General features: G+C 54.1%; 1 protein-coding gene across 2 annotated transcripts; it reads left to right on the top strand.

The window, feature by feature from the left end:
- Window positions 1-397: 397 nt before the first annotated feature.
- Window positions 398-18005, top strand: LOC118629684 (histo-blood group ABO system transferase-like). 2 transcript variants are annotated; one of them, XM_036261236.1, is made up of 7 exons: window positions 398-651; window positions 13022-13091; window positions 13747-13803; window positions 14388-14435; window positions 14697-14732; window positions 15202-15336; window positions 16903-18005. In XM_036261236.1, exons 1-7 carry the CDS (start codon window positions 624-626, stop codon window positions 17591-17593), a joined length of 1065 nt encoding a protein of 354 aa, XP_036117129.1. In that variant the 5' UTR covers window positions 398-623; the 3' UTR covers window positions 17594-18005. The 2 variants fall into 2 exon arrangements, with proteins under 2 accessions (XP_036117129.1, XP_036117131.1); XM_036261238.1 differs by lacking the exons at window positions 398-651; window positions 13022-13091 and having other exon boundaries at window positions 13755-13851.
- The last annotated feature ends 5474 nt before the right edge of the window (window positions 18006-23479 follow it).

Below are 23479 nucleotides of genomic sequence, written 5' to 3'. Positions count from 1 at the left end.
TGTGACTGCTTCCGGGTGGTGGGTGAGGCCGGACATCTGGGCACCGGGTGTTGGGGGAAGGGCCTGGAGGACGGCGGGGAGAGGCCAGGGATCTCACCCAGCCTATTGAGGAGGCCCCGCCCCTCCACCTGGCCCGAGTTCCTGGGGATCCCGATTTTCCTTTTTTGTATCCTCACCCCAGGACATGTTTGCATTCATCTGCAGATAGAGCGGGAGGGAGAGGGTAGGAGAGAGAAAGAGAAACATCCATGTGAGAGAGACACTGGCTGCCACCCGCACAACCCCAATCCCCACCGGGACAAACTGCAAACGAGGTACAGTGCCTTAGCGAACCGCACCCGGGTCTCTCTGGTCCGCGGCCCGGGGCTCTAACTGCTGAGCCAAACCGGACAGGGCCTAGAGGTCCCGACTTTCCTGCCCCAGGCCCAGCATTGGCCTGAGTCCCCCGTCACCTCCCCCGGTCTGGCGTCGGGGAATCCCAGCCTCAAGGGGACTGGGCCACGGGTGGCCCTCTTGGGGGCCTCAGATCTCCTCACCCCGGGGGCCTCTTGAGGAAGGTCTCGTTGGGCCAGCGCACAGGCACCGCGGAGGGGACTCAGGCGGCCGCTGCGGGACACGGAGCGATGGCTGAGCTGCTGCGGGTGCAGGCTGGTGAGTGGCGGCCCCAAGGCGGGAAGAGTTGTGGCGGGGGCGGGGGGGGGGGGACCCAGCACCCCCGATTGCTGAGCGACATGGGCGCCCAGGGCAGCGGGTCTGGAGTGCCCCCTTCCTCTCCCCACCCATGGAGCTGTGCGAATCGGAGGTCTGGAGACCCCTGAGACCCTCGGTGCCCGGGACCCAGCAGGCATGGCAGGTGGGGGCTCGCCTCTGCACCCCCGGTGCCGGTTAGGTCCGGTGGCCCTGCGGACCATCTCTGTCTCCAGGACTCTCCCACGCCCTCCCCGACGCACACTGGCCTTCCCTGAACTGGGGTTCCGGAGGCTGACCGCCTGGCAGGCTCTCATAGCGCCAGCCCAGTCCCTCCCCTTTGCCTTGGTCACCGGGCACCTGCGCACCTGCTGTCACCTGGGAGAGTTCCAGGCTGGACAAGCGGAGGTGCCTCGGGGAGCGCGGTGGGCTGAGTGCGCCTGGGAACTGTGTCTGCAAAGCAGAACACGCGTGGCGTGGGCACCGGCAGCTGCAGGGCTGGGGAAGGAGGCGGAGAACCAGGACTGAAGTGGCCACAGGGGACAAACAGTCCCTTCATCTGGAGCAGTTTGTGTAGACACATTTGGGGATGCAACTTTCGGGTTGGGTTCAGGAGAGCATAAAATAAAGCAGAGACCTCACCTGGGTTTGGGGGAGAAGTGGGGGAAGGGCCAGGCGGGCGGGCTGCCCTGCAGGCCAGAGGAGGGAGTGGGAAATGCTCAGAGAGCGTATGGACCGTGCCGAGTCATGCCCCTGCCCTCGATGATAGGTGCTATGTGCCAGTGTCGACTGTAAGCCAGGACTGGCTGGACGTCACTGGCCCTTCAGGAAAGCCTGGCTCGCCCTGGCCGGTTTGGCTCAGCGGTTAGAGCGTCGGCCTGCGGTCCGCAGAGACCTGGGTTCGGTTCCCGCTAAGGGCGTGTACCTCAGTTGCAGTTTGTCCCCGGCCCTGGTTGGTCGTGCGGGTGGCAGCCACTCGATGTGTCCCTTTCACGTCGATGTCTCTCTCTCTCCCTCCTATTCTATCTGAACAAAAAATAGAAAAATGTCCTCAGGTGAGGATTAAAAAAAAAAAAAAAAAAAAAAGGAGGAAGGCCTGGCTGACACAGTCCCCTGGAAGACTGGTTTATCAAGATTTAAGAACTGTCCTAAAGCTTTAGGTTGGGTGGGGAGGGGCAGAATGGAACCTAGAATGCAGGTCAGTCTGACCGAAGACCTGCCCCTGCACCTGTCAGGGTCCTCCCCATCCCCCTTCCTCGGTCTCTTGTTCATCTTTTGGTTGTTCTCAAATCACATAAACAACTTTTGTGCAGTTGGCGCTGCCACATAAGGTGCGCGGCTGGATAGCTCTGACCCATGGAAACAGTCGTCCTGTGGATCAGTGGGTCACTCAAGGTTGGGAACACATCTCCCCAAGCCTCCGTGGAGCCCAGGGTGTCATGATGTCTTGGTCGGCCTCAGGCTGCACAGACCAGAGTTTTAGCTGCTCCGGGAACCTCAGAGGACCAGGGACTCTGCCATTGGTCCCAGTGAGGTCCGGCCCATGAGGAGACTGGATGCAAACTTGAAGGCGTTCCGGTCTTTTGAGAAACCTGGGAAACTAGTCCCCATTCTCAGGTTCCCCGCATCCATTCATCAGTGTGTGCATTCAACCGATATTTTAAGGCCCGTGGTAAGGAGCAGGAGCTGGGAAGGACACCTGCCAGAATGAGCCAGGTGAAGGGGTAGCCTTAGGGACATGAAGGGGGTATAGCCCGTGTGTGAAAGTCCAGGGCACCAGTGCGCCAAGGGACGGACCCAGCCCAGGGGAAGGCCCTCCGGAAGTCAGTGGACCGTGTTGGGGGACAGAGGGATGACAGGGGCTGAGGAAGGGGGACACTCTGACGGAGAGAGGAAGAGGACAGAGAGAGACTTCTGCGAAGTGGCAGCACCCCAGGCTCTGCTGTCCTTTGGCTGGGCAGGTCTCACCCATGGCAAGAGTGGGGCAAAAGCCTCATGCAGAATTACAGGCAGAACTTCAAGTCCGTCTTTACCGAGCCCTGCACCGGACATGCCTGGTTTCTCTCTTCCTTTAGCTTAGGCCAATGATCTGTTACAGATGGACTTTTTCTTTTAATCCTCACCCGAGGATACTTTTCCATTTATCTTCAGATAGAGTGGGGCAGAGGGAGAGGGAAAGAGAGAGAAACATCGACGTGAGAGGGACCCATCAATTGGTTGCCTCCCACACGACCCCCACCAGGGCCAGGGATGAAACGCAACCAAGGTATGTGCCCTTGACCAGAATCGAACCCACAAGTCATTGGTCCATGGGCCGACGCTCTAACCACTGAGCAACCGGCCAGAGCCAACTGGCCAGGGCAGGCACTTTTTTTTAATAGCTTTAATATTATTTATGTATTGCCTGGCTGGTGTGGCTCAGTGGTTGAGCATTGACCCAGGCACCAACAGGTCACCAGTTCGATTCCTGGTCGGGCACATGCCCAGGTTGTAGGCCAAATCCCCAGTGGGGGGCATGCAGGAGGCAACCAACCGATGTTCTCTGTCATCAGTGTATCTATCTCTCTTCCTCTCCCTTCCTCTCTCTGAAATCAATAAAGGAAAAATATATATTTATATACCATAACCTTCACTTATTTTACTTATACTAGTCAATTATTTTTAGTCAATTTACAGATATGTGTAATAAATCTTAGAACTTTGCCCTAATGGTGTGGCTTAGTGGATTGAGCGTCGTCCATGGACTGAGAGGTCCTGGTTCGATTCCCCATCAGGGCACATGTCTGGGTTTTAGGGTCGATCCACAGTGGGGATTGTGCAGGGGTCAGCCAATCAATATTTCTTTCTCACGTCAATATTTCTCTCTAAAAATAAATAAATAAATAAATAAATAAATAAATAAATAAATAAATATATATTTAGCCCTGGCCAGTTTGGCTAAGCAGTTAGAGCGCTGGCCCACAGACCAGAGAGTCCTGGGTTCGGTTCCCGCTAAGGGCACATACTTCGGTTACAGTTTGTCCCCAGCCCCTGTTGGGGTCATGTGGGTGGCAACCAGTCAATGTGTCTCTCTCACATCGATGTTTCTCTCTCTTCCTTTCTCCTTCCTGCTCCATCTGAAGATAAATGCAAAAATGTCCTCTGGTGAGGATAAAATATATATTTTTTAGAACTTTCCCATCAGCCCCCCAAATTATCTAGTGCCCATTTTCAGCCACTCCTGTTCCCATCTCTGTCCCCCTGTCCACCATCTCAGGTCGCCACTTTCTGTCTCTGTAACTACCTTTCCTGGGCTTTTCACATAATTTTATATATTAATGACAAGTAATATGTGATCATCTGCATCTGACTTCCTCCTCTTAGAATAATGTTTGCAAGGTCCATTCTTTGTTGTAGTATCAATATTTATTCATTTTTATTGCTGAATAATTTCATAGTATGGATACACCCATGTTTGTTTATCCACTCACCCATCAATGGGCATTTTAGTTGTTTCTACTCTTTAGTCTTTTTGAACAACGCTACTGTGAAATTTGTATGAGTCTTTGGACAGATGTGTTTATTTCTCTTAGGTTAGATACCGAGCAGTAGAATCTCTGGGTCATATGACAACTTTATGTTTAACATTTTGAGGACCTGCCAACAGTTTTCTAAAGTGACTACACCACTTTACATCCCTGACAACAGTGTGTGAGGTTCCAATCTCCCAACCTCATCCACACTTGTCAGAGCTATGCTTGTGGTGCCGACTCTTGGCCTGCTGGGATCGGTGCAATGCAATGAACCTACAACCACATGCTGGTGGGAGTGAGAGGGAGCTTTGCAAGAGAGCAAATGTTCCAGATCTCTGGACGCAGTCCCTTTTATTTGCAGATTGGTACCCCCAGGTTAAAATTATTTCCTTGAAGCCAAAAATCACAAACCCTTATTCACATGCAAATGAAGCACCCAATACACCTGGGCGGGCCAGGTTTCTCACCCCGGGTCAGATGAGAGTGCTTAACACAAGGTTGCAAAAGGTCCATCTTCCAACCCCCCAACCCCACATCTCCCCTCTTTTTGTTTTGTTGAAATTGTGGGGTCGCCACTGCTGCGGTGGTCAGGAGTGTCTTTTTCAGTCTTCTGCATAGAGGACACCATTCGCCAGAGTCCTCAGAGAACCATATTGAGTCCCTGGGCTGGAAAGGGTGCACGGGGTCTGAGGTGGGCACAGGCAGGATATCGCAGATGAGTTTATGGAGAGCTTTCTGGGTGAACTGCAGGGCCTGCAAGAACTGTAAGAGGGCGAGGGGGAGCAGAGTGGGCCAGTTTTCACCAGTTTCTAAAGTAAATTTGGTTAAGGTTTCCTTTAAGGTCCTGTCTAAATCTTTCTTAACTTGCATAGACCCTCTGCGACTTTCCTAGTCCTCTCCCTGACATGAACCTGAGAGCTTGCTCCGTCCACCTGCTGTCTGCACACGGCCCAGATTTCCTTCTCTTCCTCCCTGCTCAGACCCACACATTCCTGCTTCTCTCTGCCTTCCCCCTTTCCCTCTGACTTTAATGGACACAACCTGTCTCTCCGAAGTTTAGTAAGCTTGGAGTAGCCTACGTGGGTAGGTGCAGCTGGTTGACTAAAGTCCGACCTAAAGTCTCTGTGACTAACAGCCTCCCATCAGGCAGTGTCCATCAACCACTGATTCTTGGGTGGCTTGCCTCTGTTCAGCCAGGTCATTTTCTGACCTCGTGTATCTGGAGAGGCCCCACTGGTTTTAGGACTGCCTCCCTCGCTTTCTGGTCTGTAGCAGATTTTCCTTACCCCATTGCAGAGCCTGGATTAGGGCTATGAGTTCAGGCCATTGGGCTGAAGTTTCCCTACTTAACGGCTGAGACCAAATGACACAGTCCAGAGTTATTGCTGCTGCCCCAGCATACCTGATTGCTTCCTGGACATAGCTGCTCCTGTCCATGAACAATACCTCATCTGATGATGGCAGCGGGACATCCTTGAGGTCTGGGTGGGCCGTGTGCACTGTCGACTACCTCCAGGTAGTCCTGTAGAGGTTTCTCTGAGTCATCATGCAAGAAGCAGACTGGCAGGATTGATGGCCAACATCTTGTGGAACTTGATGTGGGGCTGGAGTGGTAGTGGCCAGCAATTGAACAGTCATTGGAGAAGATCGTGTCTGAGTAGGTGATCTGGGCACTCCAGCATGGCCAGAAATGAATGAGTCACGGTATTTCTCTCATGGTCCATCGTCCTCTTTGAAGTCCAGAGGTAGGTTAGGGGCCCATTGGCCCAGCCAGGACTGAGTCTGCTGCACCATTGTCTACCAGGCAACTAACTATTGTGTCCCCTATTGTCCTGTTATTGTTTGCTACCGAGGGCTCAGTTGGAAGGAGTCCTGGCCCTATCATTTTTCCAAGTTAAAGATTTTACTTTGTTCCTCTACACCTGACTTTGCCATTGTCTTTTCTATCCCTAATCAGGACCTAGGCCTGCCATCCAGACCCCTCCTAGGGCGATCCTCCCCTGAGGGCCCTGTTTCCCTTAAGGCTGCTACTACCACCTTTGCTATTTCAGCCAATAGGCCTAATAGAACACGGTGAAAGGTGTCCAAGGAAGCCCTCCCCCCGACAGTATTAGGGTCCCATCGTGGGCAGAGAGATGGGAGAATATCCTCTGACCCCAGGTTTACAAAAGGACGTAGGAAAGGGAGCAATGTCCTAACGTGCAAGTTTACCCGAGGCAGTGTTTTTCAACTCTCCAAGAGCACTTTGTGCCCACGCCTGGGATCCCTATATTCAACTCCCCAGAGTTCAGAGAAGCCTGTTGGAAACTAGCTGCTGCCAAGCCTGGGGCAGGGAACGGATGAGCTGCCCGGGCTGGCACCGAAGGAGCACGCCCCTTCCGTGGCCTGACCGACCTCCCCGCCCTCCCCGGGGAACTCTGTGGCCTCCGGGTGGGTGCCTGTGTGTCCGCCCGCCCACCACCCCCATTTCCCAGGACAAGGGGCTCTTCACACCGACCCCAGTCCCAAAGCACGGTGCCATGCAGGACGCACAGAGCAGCCAGCGGCAGGGACGGCCCCTGAAACATACATTATTCTGTTAACTGCCTGTAGCAACCGAGCTACAAAATCTAGATATGGCCCTGGCCGGTTTGGCTCAGCGGTTAGAGCGTCGGCCTGCGGTCCAGAGAGACCCGGGTTCGGTTCCCGCTAAGGGCATGTACCTCGGTTGCAGTTTGTCCCCAGCCCTGGTTGGGGTCGTGTGGGAGGCAGCCACTCGATGTGTCCCTTTCACATCATGTTTCTCTCTCTCTCCCTCCCCCTCTATCTGAAAAAAAAAAAGGAAAAATGCCCTCGGATGAGAATTTAAAAAAAAGAAAGAAAGAAAGCCCACAGCCTTAAGCATTACTGTAATTTCTCCTTCAAAATCTGAGTCAATTACCCTTGGCATCACCTGTAATCCTTTCATTGTTAAACTAGATCTTCCCATCACTAACCCTACTTTTCCACTAACCCTACTTTCCCCTCTGGCAAGGGGCTATACACTCCTGTAGGAACTAAACAAACATCATCAGAGTCCTTAAGGGTTAATTCTGCGGTGGTGGTAAGTTCCAGGCTGGCATTTCCTGCTGTGGAGGCTTGGAAGTCTCCAACCCTCCGTGTGAACTTCCACATGGTGAATTGGGCCACTGGGCTGGGGTCAACACTGTTTTTACTAGCGCCGTCCAGTCCCAGGGAGTCATCAGATAACTACCAGCTATTCCCTCCAACACTCCTATCATAAAGGAACTTTGCAGACCATTCTCATTTATGCTTTGCCTGAATTCTTAAAAACCTGATAGGGCAAACATTCGTGCACAGGTTGTTGAGCTGGCTGGATTATAGCTGGGAAAGCCCCAAGGTCCCCCGCTTTCCTGGCTCTGTAACAGCCTCCATAGCTGGGTGTGGTGAGGCTAAGAAGCCACACCCACAAAAGGTGGAGGAGGGGGAGGAGAACTTTCCTCCTTTGGCGACCATGTGGGGACAGAATTTCCTCCCAAGGGGCGGTTGGAGCCCTGCACTGCTGGGACTGCTCTCCTGAGTCAGCTGCTGCGATGCTGTAAATACCAGTCACCATAAAAGAAGGGTCCAGGTGGACATTTTACACCCTAAATCTTTGCACACCCTAAAAGTTTCCCCTACTTTGAACCACATGTCAGAATCCAATGTGCCCTCCTTAGGGAACCACGGGCACAACTCCTGTACATCCCTCAGAAGCTGCAAGAGTTTCCGCTCCGTGCAGAGCACTGAGCCGTTTTCAGCAGCTGTTGTAAGGCTCACGCATAAAGTCACTGATCGTTAGAAAGCCCCAACCCCACGCTGCTTACTGGAAACCCCTCAGACACTAGATTTGCTGGCAGCTGCCCCAAGCCAGGCACCGCCGGCTCAAGAATACTCTTTCTCAAGTGAATGAAGTTTACTTAGGATCCGGATAGCTCATTCCCTTCTGCCTACCATTACATTGCTGGTCGCATGGAATCTCGCTGCTGCATACCCGGATCACTTCGGGGTCATCACTTGCCATCTCCTGGCCTGCCGGGATCGGTGCAATGCAATGAACCTACAACCACATGCTGGTGGGAGTGAGAGGGAACTCTGAAAGAGAGCAAATGCTCCAGATCTCTGGACGCAGTCCCTTTTATTTGCAGATTGGTACCCCCAGGTTAAAATTATTTCCTTGAAGCAAAAGATTACAAACCCTTATTCACATGCAATTGAAGCACCCAATACACCTGGGCGGGCCAGGTTTCCCCCCGGGTCAGGTGAGAGTGCTTAACACAAAGTTACAAAACGTCCATCCTCCAGCCCCTGAACCCCACATGTGGATATAAAGAGTTACTTCCTTGTGGTTTTGATTCACTTTTCTGTAATGACTAATGATGTCGAGAATCTTTCTATGTACTTATTAGCCATTTGCAAATATTTTCTCCCTGTCTATGGCTTGTCTTTTCACTTTCTCAATGGTGTATTTGAAGTACAAAGTTTTAACTTTTAAAATTGTTGATACTATTACAGATGTCCCCATTTGTTCCTCCCTTACCCACCTCTACCTAACCCCTGCCCCTCCTCCACCCCACCGCCTCTGGCGGTCACCACACTGTTGTCTGTGTCCATTGGCTATGCACATATGTTCTTTGGCCTTTTTTCATCCAGTCACCCCAATCTAAAAGTCTTAATTTTGATTGACTACAATTTAACATTTTTATCTTTCATTGTTTGTGCTTTTGCTACTAAGAGTCTTCTAATTTGTGTCTTCCAATAATCTTTGCGTTTCATCTAAGTTGTCTACATTGTTGGCAAACAGGCCTGGGCCTGCCCTGTGGCCTTTTCTAAAAGTCTCTCGAAGGTTCATAAACCTCAAACCAGCAGCAGCTGGCCTCAGCATGCCCTGCACCTCTTGCTAGGCAACCCCACTCCCACCCCCAGACTCCTCAAGCCCAGCACAGGCAGCTACACCACAGATCACTTTGTAGCTCTTACAAGTGGCCCCAGGCCAGACATAGGCAGCAGCTGACCTGAGCCTGCTCCAAGAGGCCCCAGAGCCAACACAGCAAGTGGCTGGCTTGAGACCACAACAGAACACCACCCAATTAGCTCCACGAACAACACGCCCAAGGTCAGTCATGCACACAAAGCCCGCACAAGGACCACCCCTGGAGCACCTAGCTCAGGTGACCGGGGAGACATTAGATGGAATCAACAGCAGATGAAGCAGAGGATCAAATCAGCAATTTGGAAGACAAGGTAGAAGAAAACACCCAATCAGGACAGCAAAAAGAAAAAAAAGAGTTTTTAAAAATGAGATTAGTGTAAAAAGCTTCTTCTGCGGACCAGAGAGTCCCAGGTTCAGTTCCTGCTAGAAGCCTGTACCACAAAAAATAAATATAAATATAAATATAAATATAAAATAAAATAAAATAAAATAAAATAAAATAAATAAAATAAAATAAAATAAAATAAAATAGACATACCAGTCCATGAAGCACAGAGAGTCCCAAACAAGATGAACCCAAAGAGGCCCATACCAAGACATGTCATAATTAAAAAGCAAAAGGTTTTTATTTGTGGAATGTAATGAAAAAAACAAGCTGATGAACAAAATAGACCCAGAGACATAGAATTTGGGTGCCGGTTGACAAACCTCAGAAGAGGGTGATGTGAGGGAGGGAAGAGATAAACCACAGAACTTATATGCCTGTATATGCAACCACGGACATAGACAACAATGCTGGGGGAGGGGCGGGATTGGGAGGAGGGTGTCAATGGCGGAAAAAGGAGAAATATCTGTAATAAACAAAAAAGAAAGTGAAAGGTTAAAGGCAAGCAGAATATTCTTAAAAGCAGCAAATGAAAAGCAGTTAGTTACATACAAGGGAGCTCCCATAAGAATGTCAGCTGATATTTCAACAGAAACCTTGCAGGACAGAGGGACTGGCAAGTAGTGTTCAAAGTGATAAAAAGTGAAGACCTGCAACCAAGATTACTCTAATCAGCAAGGCCATCATTTAGAATCAACAGACAGATTAAAGAGCTTCCCACATTAAAAAAAAAAAAAAAGCTGAAAGTTGGTGTGGCTCAGTTGGTTGACTGCCATCCTGTGCACCAAAAGGTTACTGGTTCAACTCCTGGTCAGGACACATGCCAGGGTTTTGAGCTCAATCCCTGGCAGGGGGTGTGCATGAGGCTGCCGAGCAATGTTTCACTCTCACATCAATGTTTTATCCTCTCTCTCTCTCCCTCCACCTTCCTCTTTCTAAAAATCAATAAAAACATATTTAAAAATAAGGAAAGAAGAATATTATGCTAAGCGAATTAAGCCAGTCAGAGAAAGACCAGTATCACATGATCTCACTTATTTGTGGAATATAATTAACAAAATAAGCCAATGAACAAATAGACCCAGAGACGCAGAAGTAGGGTTCAGACTGACAAATCTCAGAGGAGGGGGGAGGAAAGGAGGGAAGAGATAAAGCACAGAACTTATATGCAAATAAGCATAACCGACTGACATAGACAACAATGCTGGGGGAGTGGGGGCAGGATCAGGAGGAGGAGGAGGGTATCAATGGGGAGAAAAGGAGAAACACCTGTAACAAAAATAAATTAATTTTTAAAAAGAAAGAAAGAAAAGAAAAGAAAAGAAATCTTACCATCTGCAACAACATGGATAGACCTAGAGGGAAAAAAAAGAAAAGAAAAAGCTAAAGGAATTCATCCCCATCAAATTAGTTTTACAAAATACATGCACCAGCATGAAGGGTCTGAAAGAGGTGATGCTGCGTGAACAACGCCAGACAAGAGTGTGTATGAGCCCTGGCCGGTTTGGCTCAGCAGTAGAGCATCAGCCCGTGGACCAAGGAGTCCCGGGTTCAATTCCAGCCAAGGGCATGTACCTCGGTTGTGGTTCGTCCCCAGCCCTGGTCAGTGTTGTGCAGGAGGCAACCAGTCAATGTGTCCCTCTCACGTTGATGTTTTTCTCTCTCTCCCTGTCTCTCTACCTGAAGATAAATAGAAAAATATCCTCAGGTGAGGATAAAAAATAAATAAAAATTATTATTTAAAAAAAAGAGAGTGTGTATGATATAATCGCATTTACACGAAAGGCTCGAGAGGGAAATGTCTGGAGACAGAGACGGGAAGCAGACTGGAGGGGCCTGGGGCAGGGCTGTGTGGTATTTGATGCAAAGGGACAAAAGGCAACTTGTGTATCTCACTGGGCTGGGGTGGTGGTTTGTTAAATATCCATCCAAATGTGTACCTAAAACAGATACAATTTATTGCATATAAATTATACCTCAAGCCCTGGGCGGTTTGGTTCAGTCGTTAGGGCGTCAGCCTGTGGTCCAGAGTCACAGGTTTGATTCTGGTCAAGGGCATGTACCTTGGTTGCAGTTCATACCCGGCCCTGGTCTGGGTTGTGCAGGAGACAACCAGTCGATGTGTCCTTCTCACATCAATGTTTCTCTCTTTCTCTCTCTCTCCCCCTCCCACTCTGTCTGAAGATAAATAGAAAAAATATCCTCAGATCAGGATTTAAAAAAAATTATACTTCAAATACATTATACTTCAAATACATTTTAATTTTATTTATTTATTTTTCTATATTGATTTCTTTTTTTTTTATTTTAAGATTCTATTTTTTTACTTTTTTTTTTTTTTTTTAATCCTCACCTAAGGACATTTTTCCATCTTCTTGTTCAGGTAGAGTGGGAGGGAGAGAGGAACAAAGAGAGAGAGAGAAACATCGACGTGAAAGGAACACATCGAGTGGCTGCCACCCGCACAACCGACCAGGGCCGGGGACAAACTGCAACCGAGGTACATGCCCTTAGCGGGAACCGAACCCGGGTCTCTCAGGACTGCAGGCCGACGCTCTAACCGCTGAGCCAAACTGGCCAGGGCAAGATTCTATTTTTTTAAGGCTGCAGAGCTGATGCTACGAGCACCTGGCTTTATTTCCCCCCATTTTTTGTTCAGATAGAGTGGGAGGGAAGAGAGAGAAAGAGAGAAACATCGACGTGAAAGGGACACATCGAGTGGCTGCCACCCCCATACCCAACCAGGGCTGGGGACAAACTGCAACCAAGGTACGTGCCCTTAGCGGGAACCGAACCCGGGTCTCTCTGGACCATAGGCCGACGCTCTAACTGCTGAGTCAAACCAGCCAGGGCTTTATAGATTTCTTAGAGAGAGAGGACGGGAGGCGGGTAGAGAGATAGAAACATCGATGAGAGAGAACATGGACTGCCTGCCTCCTACATGGCCCCCACTGGGGATCGGGCCCACAACCTGGGCATGTGCCCTCACCGGGAATCAAATTGGTGACCTCGTGGTGCAGGGTCGATGCCCAACAACAAAGCACACCGGCCGGGCTAAATCTATATTTTAAAGATTTTTAGAAGGAAACATGGAATAGTCTTTCAAAATGGAAGCAAGTGATTCCCCGCCCCTGGTGGGGTTAGCACTGGACGTACAGAGTGCTGTCAGGGGGTCCTGTCAGTCTCCAAGGAAAGGGGGTGCTCAGTGGAAAGAGGCCATGGGGGGGCCGGGTACCTGGGAGTCAGGGGCCCCCTGGGGGGTGTGCTGGGAGGGAGACCCAGCTGCCCCTCGCAGGGAGAGAGGAGAAATGTCTGCATTTGGGCAGGGTCTAACAGGGGCCCCAGTGATGCTCCAAACCCACCTGCAAGGGTGGGGGGCTCGGGGGGACCCAGGCCTGTGCGCTGTGACGCCCGTATCACCTGGAGACAGACGCGGGCCTGGAGGGGAGGAGAGTGGGTGATCGGGTCTCCATCGCTGTTTTCCAGAAAAGTCCAAGTGCCGCTCCCTTCGCCCTCTGGCCTTTCTCCTGACCGTGCTCGTCCTGGTCTTCCTCAGGTAAGAAGCCTGCGGGACCCTCTGGGTCTGCCGGGCTTGGGAGAAGCAGCAGCAGGAGCAAAGCAGGTTCTGTTGCCCCGGAGCTGTCCCCGGTCCCCGGATCACAACAGCAATGACGGGACAGATGACGGCCGCCTCAGGCCCCACCGATGGTCCCAAGCTTCACACTCCCTCTTACTGAGGCCTCACCTTGTGAGGAGCCGTCTCCCCCCACGCCACCAGTGGGGAGGCGCGGCAGGCCGGGAAGTCCCCGCGGCCGGGAGTGGGCACGGGCAGCGGAGGGGCTGTGCTGTCAGCTGCTTCCAGGGGGAGCAGGTGCTGCCACAGGGAGGAGGTCACCTGGCCGCTCTACTGGGGGCGGGGACCCTGCCAGGAACCTGTCCCTGGGCAGCCTCGGACCGGCTGGCCGTGCACAGGGACCCCTCCAGCGGCGGCAGGGGCTCACAGGGGAGCGGTGGCCCCGGTAATCGGCCCTCCTTGGGCCCAGTCCTCTGAGCTTTGGGGAGAATTCCCCTGGCCCTGCCCGAGGTCCAGCAGCTGCTCTGGGAGCTCTGGGCCCATGACCTGGGTGCACCGCCTGCTGTCCCTGGGGAAGGTCCCAGGCCGTCCCAGGACCGTGCTCCTCACAAGGGCCCTGGGGCGGGCTCTTCCGCAGCGCTGGGGTCCTGAGCCCAAGAATTCCGGTGCTGGGGACCAGACCAGGAGGAGCAGGGTGAGTGCGTGAAGGACGGGGTCCACGCCCCTGACAGCCCGGGTCCAGGTTTGTGCTCTGTGGGTCTTCGCACCCGCTGAGCCCCCTGCCGGACCTATTCTCTCCTCCTGCTCTCGGCATCGGGCCAGCCCCGCCTTGTATCAGCTAGTTGGGTGGCTCCCAGATCAGTGTCCTCAAGAGAGACAAAGCTGCATCCCTTTGAGGACCGGGCTGTAGAAATCTACAGCATCAGCATTTGATTGGTTGGAATCTGGAAACCGAGGCCAGTCATGTGCAGGGATAGAAATCGGGCCACCTCACGCGAGGAGGGTCAGCGCGCCGACACCTTTAAACCACCACCTGCTCGGTCTCGGCTCCGCAGCGGCTGGTGAACGCGGGCCCTACGGCTCAGCAGAGGGCACCCCTCCTCCGACTGTGGTGTCTCATGTCCCCGAATCAGACATGCAGGGACACAGGCCAGCACCAGCCCACTGCCCAGGGAGGGCATGTTTAAGACGAAGTCCGTGTCCTCACTCCGGGCCACCCCATCCCCTGAGCGTGGCCCTGAGTTGTCCTGCTAAAAGCCCTCTGTTCTCACTCCACAGCGAAGCTGCTACAAAGCCAGCCGGCCAGCAAGTTGTGAAATTACCGAGGTACAGTGACTTCCTCTGGGTCCTCCCGGCGGGACGCCTGCCCTCCAGCCCAAGGGTGTGTGGGAGACAGAGGCGGGGGTTCTGGGGACAGGCCATCCGTCCTCCTGTGCTCCCCCGGAGACGACGGCCCTGCTCCAGCCCCGGGCACTCCTCCAGGCGGAAGGCAGAGGCCTCAGTCACTCTCCGCCACCGCCACCCCTGCCCCTGCGAGGGACTTGCAGAGAGCTTCCGGAAACTCAGGCCACGCTTGCTGTTTTGCAGGATGGTTTATCCCCAGCCCCGGGTGCTGACACCCTCGTGAGTACATTGATTGGGATTCACGGTCACGCGCGACACTGCAGGGAAGTCCCACTGGAATCTCCCCTGGAACCGGCTCTGCCCATCCTCCCTCTGGGCCGCCTGGATCCGGGCCTGGCGCCCCCAGAGCTTCTCTGCCTTTCCTCCCTGTGGCCCCCTCTCCTCTTTCCTGCCCCTCATTCGCCCAAGAAAGCGCAGAGGGTGAGGGGCCTCCTCGCAGGGGCTCCCGCTTGGCTGGATCCCGGCTGCCCCTGGGGTCCCAGGGTGCAGTATCTGGTCCGTGGAGGGGATCTGCACAGTTTGTACCTGGTAGGTTTCCTGCGGATGCCAAGTCCTCTGGAAGGAGGTCAGCCCCGGGCGCAGAGGCGATGGGCAGAGTGGGGGTGCCCCGTGGGCGGTGAGCGAGGGGACGCGCGTCTTTACCCTCCTGCCAGCTCACACGTTGCCATGGTGCCCTCTCGCGGTGCAGAAGGAAAGATGTCCTTGTCCTGACCCCCTGGCTAGCCCCCATCATCTGGGAGGGCACCTTCAACATTGACATCCTGAATGAGCAGTTCCGGCTCCAGAACGTCACCGTCGGGCTCACCATCTTTGCCATCAAAAAGTAAGGAGGTGGCACAACAGAGGGCAGAGACCAGAGGTGGGAGGGACAGGTTCATCAGGGTCTGTCTTTGTGTCCAGGGCAGAGTGGGGGGGTCCTGCCCTGTCCCCCAGAGCGGCAGATGTGAAAGCCCAGAGCCCGCATTCACAGGGCAGGGGCCGGCATGACTTTCGGGATGAGCTCTGGAGTCGGGCTGGATCTCAGCATGCGGGTGGGGGTACCTGCGTGTGCCCTGCTCAGCCACTGTGCTCACCTTCCCTGTGAGGACTTCACTAACCGGCCACGTGCCAGGCAGGCACAGGGGAGGCACCTCAGTGCTGCCCGAGAAAGTCAGGGTCGCTGGGGGCTCAGCACACTGTGGCTGTCCTCACGGTGGGGCAGGTGACCCTGGGAGACCTCAGGAGAGAACCAGCCATCAGAGGCATTTGAAGAAGACACCCCCGGGTGGGGGAGGCCTATGAATTGGGCCTGACCCTGCACCCTGGACTGCAGTTGGGGCCAAAGCAAGCTCTCTCATTTTCCTGGGGTCCACCTCTTCCCTCCCTCCCCATGTGCTGGACCCGGTCCATAGTGCAGGAGGTGGGTGAGTTCATGGGGGACCCCTCTTGGGACTACCAGCAGTTTGCTGGGGACCCTGTCAGCAAGACACCCTGCAGTGCTTGAGGGAGGACCCTTAGGGGTAGAAAAGGCAGTGTGGAGCCCCCACTTAAAATGAGGGTACTGGTGGCTTGGCCCTCCTGGGTTCAAGCTGGGCCAGGAGGTGCTCAGCTGAGGCCAGGTAAGGGTGGGGGGTGGGCAGATCTCCTCCCAGGACCACAGCACAGGGTGCGACCCCGCTCCAGCTCTGCTGCCGTCTCTCTAGGCCTTCTGGGAGTTGACACAACGGAATGCACTACAAGCGCACGCTGGTGGGAGTGAGGGGGAGCACAGCAAGGGAGCAAATGCTTCAGACCTCTGGATGCAGCCCAATTTATTTGCAGAGTGGTTCCCCAAGTTACATGTGGATCTACATAAATTATTTCCTTGAGATGGCCTAGCCTTGTCTCTCAGGTTTTATGGTGGAAAGAGACTTCAAAGCTAAAAAATAACGAACCCAGAAGGTCCTGAGTCCTACAACTCATTGGCCACGCAAGGCAGTGTTCCCACCTTTGTCACGCAAACCTTATCTTATACACATGCAAATGAGGCATTAATTTGCACCCAAGGCGGTTTTCCTACCTTCCAGTCAAACCTGTCTGTCCACCCACTCACTTTGATCCTAGGCTGGCCAGGTTGTGAGAATGCACATCACAAGCTTAGAAATCGTCCGTCCACCAACCCCTCATCTCTACACTCTGCTGGCCCAGGGGCTGCTCCTGCTCCGACCACCTGAGCCTCGGGCCCTCCTTCATAGGATGGGGTGCTGACGGCCCCCATCTTTGGGAGCAGAGGATTAGGGAGGCCCCGCTGGCACTGGCTCAGGCCAGGCCAGGAAAGTGGCTGCTCCTTGAAGAAGGTGCTCAGGCTCCAGGGCCCCAGGGTTGGTGGCTCCACAGTGACGCCCTGCCCGTCCCTCTCCTGTTGCTGTAGGTACGTGGTCTTCCTGAAGCTGTTTCTGGAGACGGCGGAGGAGCACTTCATGGTGGGGCACCGGGTGATCTACTACGTCTTCACCGATCGGCCGGGGGACGTGCCGCGCGTGCCCCTGCGCAAGGGCCGCCGCCTGGTGGTCCTCCAGGTCCCCGCTGCCGCGCGCTGGCAGGACGTGTCCATGCGCCGCATGGAGATGATCAGTGACTTCTGTGCGAGGCGCTTCCTGCGTGAGGTGGCCTTCCTGGTGTGCACGGACGTGGACATGCGCTTCCGTGACCACATGGGCGTGGAGATCCTGTCCCCGCTCTTCGCCACCCTCCACCCCGGCTTTTATGGGGCCACTCGCCAGACCTTCACCTACGAGCGCCGGCCGCAGTCACAGGCGTACATCCCCAAGGACCAGGGTGACTTTTACTACCTGGGGGGCCTCTTTGGGGGGTCGGTGTCCGAGGTTCACCGGCTCACCACGGCCTGTCACCAGGCCATGACGACTGACCGCGCCAACGGCATCGAGGCCGTTTGGCATGACGAGAGCCACCTGAACAGGTACCTGCTGGACCACAAGCCCACCAAGGTGCTGTCCCCGGAGTACCTGTGGGACGAGCAGTTGCTGGGCTGGCCAGCGGTCATGAAGAAGCTGAGATACGTGGCTGTGCCCAAGAACCATCAGGAAATCCGCAACCGCTGAGGGGTGGAGGAGGGCTGAGGGGGGCTGTGGGGGACCCAGCCTACCTAGGATGCTGCCTTGATGGATTAGAACCTTTATGGCCCCTGGAGCATAGCTGCACTTTGTTTTCTGTCCTGCGGAGGGAACTTGTTGAGGCCCGGCACTGTCCCCACCCCACACATATAGGCCTTTGGGCACCTCCACCCGTGTCCCGCCCCACACGCAGGCATGCAGGAGACAGGTCCATTCCCTGGGCACACGTGCCTGGAGTGGCCCGGCCATCAGCTGCCCGCCGGGCTCCTCAGGCCCCTCAGCTCGGATGAGGCAGGTGGGCCCAGCCCTCTTGACAAACAAGGGATTCCAGATGAAGTCAATTCCAGGGCAGCTGGGCACCATAGTGATGGGGGCCGAGGGCACACCTGACTCCGGCTTTAGCCCCTAGTGGCAGGACGTGGAGGGGAGGTCGTATCAGGACCCTCTCGGTGGGCGCCCGGCAGCCTGTCGGGCCCAAGGCACTGCCCACTGCCCTTAGAGAGCAGGACAGCCCCCTTCCCATCACCTCAGGAGAGGGAAACGCCAAGCCCAGAGCCTTGACATCCTCTGTGACTCTGCTACCGTCTCAAAGCGCCTGCCTGTCCTGAGATCCTGCCGCTGTCCATTCTCCCCGCCATTTTCATCACTGTTCACTGTGACTGGCCAGGACCTGGCCAGCGTCATGTTGGCCTGATTGTAGAAACAGTCTCCCTCCTGCATTAATCCTGGGCCTTCCTGTCTCTGGTCTCCTCCACAGTCAATCAGACCCTGACATTGGTCACGGGAGCCAGCCTCCACCTCGTCCCTGTCCTCACTGCCACTCAAGTTGGACCTGGGCTGTGCGGGGCCCCAAACTTATAGTTCGGGGGCTCTTGAGGGACAAGAATAAACATTTAGGTCAAGCTGCGTGTTTAGACGAGAAATTGCGTGCTAGGAGTGTCTAGCTGCAGTGGCCACCTTGCGTTTCCTCCGAGCCCGGACCTTGTTTCCACCTGCAGAGGGTCTCTAAGGGGGCCTCCCTCCAGTCTAACTTCCTGTCCTTTCCACTTCCTCCGGCTGTGCCCACGTGACCCTCGGCACAGTCCTTTCCTGGCCAAACCGACCTCAATAGCCAGCTCATTCTCCCTTATGCTTCTCCTGATAGTCACCTGTCCCCTCACCCACCGCCTGTCCTGTACCCTGTCATTTGGAGAGTGCTGTGTAAATGAAACCATTCGTTACTATGACCCGAGGGATCTGTGAGCATCTAGGTGGGCACTGACCTCTTGAAGGACACTTGGGTCCTTCATAGTTGTGTGCTACTTCAAATCAAGTTGCTACGAACGCCTGGTGCAGGTTGTGGGGACATGTATTTTAGCTCCTGGGAAAGTATGTTTGATCTCGTAAGAAACGACCACACTGGCTCCCTGAGGGAGGTGCCCTGTGCGTGCCCACCAGCAGTGAATGCAGTTCCTGCTGCTGCATGTCCTTGTCACGTTCGGTGGGGTCAGTGTTTTGCAAAGCCCTGGTGGCACGTAACGTGGAGCGTCTTCCCTTATGCTGACTGGCCATGTGCACCTTCTGCGGTGAGGTGTCTGGCCAGAGCTTATGCCCATCTGTTGTGTTGATTGTTTTCTTTTCTTTTCTTTTTTACATTTTTCCAATTTTTGTACAGATAGAGTGGGAGGGAGAGAGAGAGAGAAAAACATCGATGTGAAAGGGACACATCGAGTGGCTGCCACCCGCACGACCAACCAGGGCCGGGGACAAACTGCAACCGAGGTACGTGCCCTTAGCGGGAACCGAACCCGGGTCTCTCAGGACCGCAGGCCGACGGTCTAACCGCTGAGCCAAACCGGCCAGGGCTGTTGATTGTTTTCTTATTGTTGAGGATTAAAGGGTTATATATATCTGGGTACCCATTCTTTGTCAGATATGTGTTTTGAAAACACTTTTGAGCCCTGGCCGGTTTGGCTCAGCGGTTAGAGCGTCGACCTGCGGTCCAGAGAGACCGGGGTTCGGTTCCCGCTAAGGGCACGTACCTCGGTTGCAGTTTGTCCCTGGCCCTGGTTGGTCATGCGGGTGGCAGCCATTCGATGTGTCCCTTTCACGTCGATGTTTCTCTGTCTCTCTCTCTTCCTCTCCCTCTCCCTCCCACTCTATCTGAACAAGGAATGGAAAAATGCCCTCGGGTGAGGAAAAAGAAAAAAAAAAAGAAAACACTTTCGAGTCTGTGGCTTATCTTGAAATCCGCTGGAAGAGAAAGCCACAGAAATGTCCTCCTCTCCCCTCTTCGTGCATCCCCTACAGTCAGGGGCTTCTCTCTCTTCCTTGAGGGGGAGCCTGGTGAGTCCCCACCTCGAGGACCTATGTCCTCTGCTGGGGTGGGGGGCATTTCTGGGCCAATGAGACGTGTTGCTCACCATGGCAACACGTGGGCTCACCTGGCCACCTCAGAGCAATGTGCTCCACCTGAGCTGACCTTGAGGGCATCAGGGCTCTCTCCCTCTTCCCCACCGAGCAGAAGCTGCATGTGCTGGGCATGTGGGCTGGGGCTGGCACAGGGCTGGGCAGGGATTGCTGCAGAGGACCCTGAGGTGTGGTCCTGATGCAAGGCCCAAGCCTGATGCTCTGACTTTCTGGCTCCTTCCATGAGGCCCCTTCAAAGGTCCCTTCTGTTTGCACCAGCCCCAGTGGGCCCTGCTGTCGCAACTGAGAACCCCACGTGGATAGAGCACGTTCACGGTGCCCCTGTGACTGGCTGAGCTGCCCTAGACCTGGGCTCCCGGCTGAGGGTAAGAGGTGCCACCTCAGAGGGGGCTGCTCAGCTCAGTGGAGTTATGCAGTAGGGTGGGGACAGGGGTGGGGCAGGTCTAGGCTGGGAATGGGTGGGGGTATGGGACAGGGCAGAGGCCAGACATATGGGACCTCATAGCTGGTGAGTCACTTCTGGCTGCCTTCACCACCTCCACTCCCAGCTCCACCTCCTCCCCCCTCAGAGGTCAGCCCTGGTTTCCAAGCCCTGCTTTCCCAACTAAGGCTAAAGGGGACACAGAAAATACCAAGGAGGAAGAGGACTGACTGGCAGTGTCCACCCCCAGGAAATGAAGTTCCAGAAGAGCACGCGCCCAGGAACCCTCCCCGCCCAACACCCACAAGTGCACACACACACACAAACAGGCCCAGGCACACTGTGCATGCATGGGTGTGGAACACAGCTACGTGCCTGTTTGTGTGACAGGGAAAGGGTTAGACCAGTGAGCAACCCTTCAGGGCTCTTCTCCCTGGAAGGACTTTGTTCTTTACTTGATTCTGGGTGTTACCTCTCAACTTCCATATTACTGTCCTAAGCCTCTCATCCCAGGAAACCAAAACCCATCACCCCAGTCAGGAGGAACGGAAGGCCGGAACCACCCTAACCCACTAAAAACTGCAAACAGTCGCTCGACAAGAAAAACAAGTTTCAGGAGACCCCAGCCCCCAACCAATCAAGAACTCAGGAGACCCCAGGCCCAACCAAAGACTACCATGTCTCCTTGGCTGAATGACCACCCCCCCCCCCAGCCCTAAGTTTAAAAATCCCTAGTCTGAAGCCCTGGCCAGTTTGGCTCAGCGATTGAGCGTCGGCCTGTGGACCAGAGAGTCCCGGGTCCAGCTAGGAGCACGTACCACACACATACACACACACACACACACACACACACACACACAAATTACATGAAAAAAAGTACTGAGTAAAAATCCCTAGTCTGTACAAGCCGGTTGCTACTCCTTCCTTAGAGGTAGTCGGTCAGGCTGCTTCCCAATAAACCTGCACTGCTGGAGACCCCGTACCGCCTCGTTCCGCCTCGTTCTCACATGATGGTGCTGAACCCGGGAACGGGAGCCTGGTAGCCTGGACGAGCACAGACCACCCTTACTACCTGGGAAGCAGTGGGCTGCGGAAGCTCCCCTGAGCTCACTTCCACATTCTGGGTGGACTGTGGTTTGGGTTGACTGGCCGGCTCCAACCCGTCCCGGGCCCCCTCCTACCTGCCGAACCAGAAGGGAAGGAATTTCTCCCTCCCCTCTCTGGTTGGCCTTCCAAATTGTAGGCACCCTCACTGTCCCTTTCTCACACTCTCTCTCCTTCCCTGTGCTCCCTTATTCTTCCACCTACAATTTGCTACCGGGTGGCCCGGCCCTCTCATTTTCGTCTCGAAATTCATCAAGTGACCTGCCTGTCTCGCTCTCGTCTCCAAATCTAGGTACCTGTCCGAGAGCCTGGGAGCTGGCGCCAGGCAAACTGCTCAGCCGTTACCTCGCGTACCCAACCTAGACTCCCACCCTGTTTCAGGAACTGTTTGCCCCGAACTCATAGATCAACTCCTGTCCCATTCTCCTGTCCTAGTCCAGGAACTGTTTGCCCGGGACAATAGACTCACATTCCAGGGGCCCCCATGCGTAGCCCCTCAAGACCTAACCCTAACAACAAGTTCTCGCTGCCATAGGCGCGGATATAAAAATCACAAACCCCAGCATCGGGCGCAGCTTCTCGGACTCGACTCCCGGAGTCTGTGAACCCGCCCGGAGTGTACCCAATAAAGCCTGAGTTCTGCTTATTCGGCTGTTTGGCTCTTCGGTTTCTTCCCACCTCCCACCGGCGGCGCCTGGCTACCTTTCAGTACCTAGTCGGACCTCTCGCTACTCTCAGGCACTCAAGTTGGGGTGATGACTCCTTAATTTGTCTGGGGTCGTCTCAATCAAAACAGCCTCGTTCAAGCCCCCTTGGCTGCCTAAACTGAAAAACCTAAAAAACCTCGGCCTCTCTGATCTGAGGACCCGCAAACTCATATTCCTCTGCAATACGACCTGGCCCCAGTATAAACTCAACAATAACTCTCAAGGCCAGAAAATGGCACTTTTGACTTCAATATTCTAAGAGACTTAGATAGTTCCTGCCACCGGACAGGCAAGGCCTCAGAAATTCCTTACGTGCAGGCTCTCTTCTCTCTCCGCTCTCACCCTTCCCTTTGCTCTACCCCCTCCACCCACCAAGTCCTTCTAGCCTGATCCCCAATCCCCCTCTTTTCTACAGATTCTTTTGACCCTCAAGACCATTCGGCCCCCAGTCCTCCTCCTCCTCCCCCTCCTCCCCCAGACACACCCCTTCTCCCGCAGCACCAACCGCTCCGCCTTATCCGAATACCTCTTCTCTCCCACCAGACGAGCCTTCCCCCACGTCCCTCCCCTTTCTCTGTCCACATAAACCTCCCCATCCCGGCCTATATCCACTCCGTGAGGTTACGGGAGCTGAGGGAATAGTCCGTGTAGACATCCCCTTCTCCCTCTCTGACTTATCCAAATTGAATGCCACCTTGGCTCCTTCTCCTCTGATCCCGACACCTACATCAAGGAGTTTGATACCTCACTCAATCCTATGATCTTACCTGGCACGATCTTTCTATCATCCTTTCTTCCTCCCTCTCTGCACACGATAAGGATTGGGTGGGGGCGACGGCCCAGCAAGTAGCTGATGAGGCACATGCCCGGTTCAATAATCTCCCTCTACGGGAGCAGTTCCTCCCAATGACCCAAATTGGAACTATCAAATTGGTTGTGCTAATTGTAGAGAATGCGACCGTCTTATAGACTACCTTCTTCAGGCCTTAGAAAAACTAGCCAATAAGGTCATCAATTATGACAAAATCAAAGAAATCATTCAAAGGCCCCAAGAAAATCTGGGAGAATTCCTAGAACGACTCTCCCGGGCCTTTCATAGATACACTCGTATGGACCCCACCACCCCAGAGGGGACCACCCTCCACCACCCCCATTTCATCTCCCAATCTGCCCCTGACATTAGGCGCAAACTCAAAAAACTTGAGGACGGCCCGAGACGCCTCAGAGAGAGCT

The sequence above is a fragment of the Molossus molossus genome, unplaced genomic scaffold (genome assembly GCF_014108415.1).
Source record: "Molossus molossus isolate mMolMol1 unplaced genomic scaffold, mMolMol1.p scaffold_m16_p_14, whole genome shotgun sequence".
Taxonomy (NCBI): Eukaryota; Metazoa; Chordata; class Mammalia; order Chiroptera; family Molossidae; genus Molossus; species Molossus molossus.
Note: the sequence above shows the minus strand (reverse complement) of the source record. Positions and strands in the feature narration are given on the sequence as shown.

What these genes read in the sequence shown, in the direction of transcription:
- LOC118629684 (XM_036261236.1), top strand. Translation starts at nt 624, where the DNA reads ATGGCTGAGCTGCTGCGGGTGCAGGCTG. An exon ending in ACCAGACCAGGAGGAGCAGG is followed by an intron (nt 13,804 to 14,387) that starts GTGAGTGCGTGA and finishes CTCACTCCACAG; the next exon opens with CGAAGCTGCTACAAAGCCAG. An exon ending in ACCATCTTTGCCATCAAAAA is followed by an intron (nt 15,337 to 16,902) that starts GTAAGGAGGTGG and finishes CTGTTGCTGTAG; the next exon opens with GTACGTGGTCTTCCTGAAGC.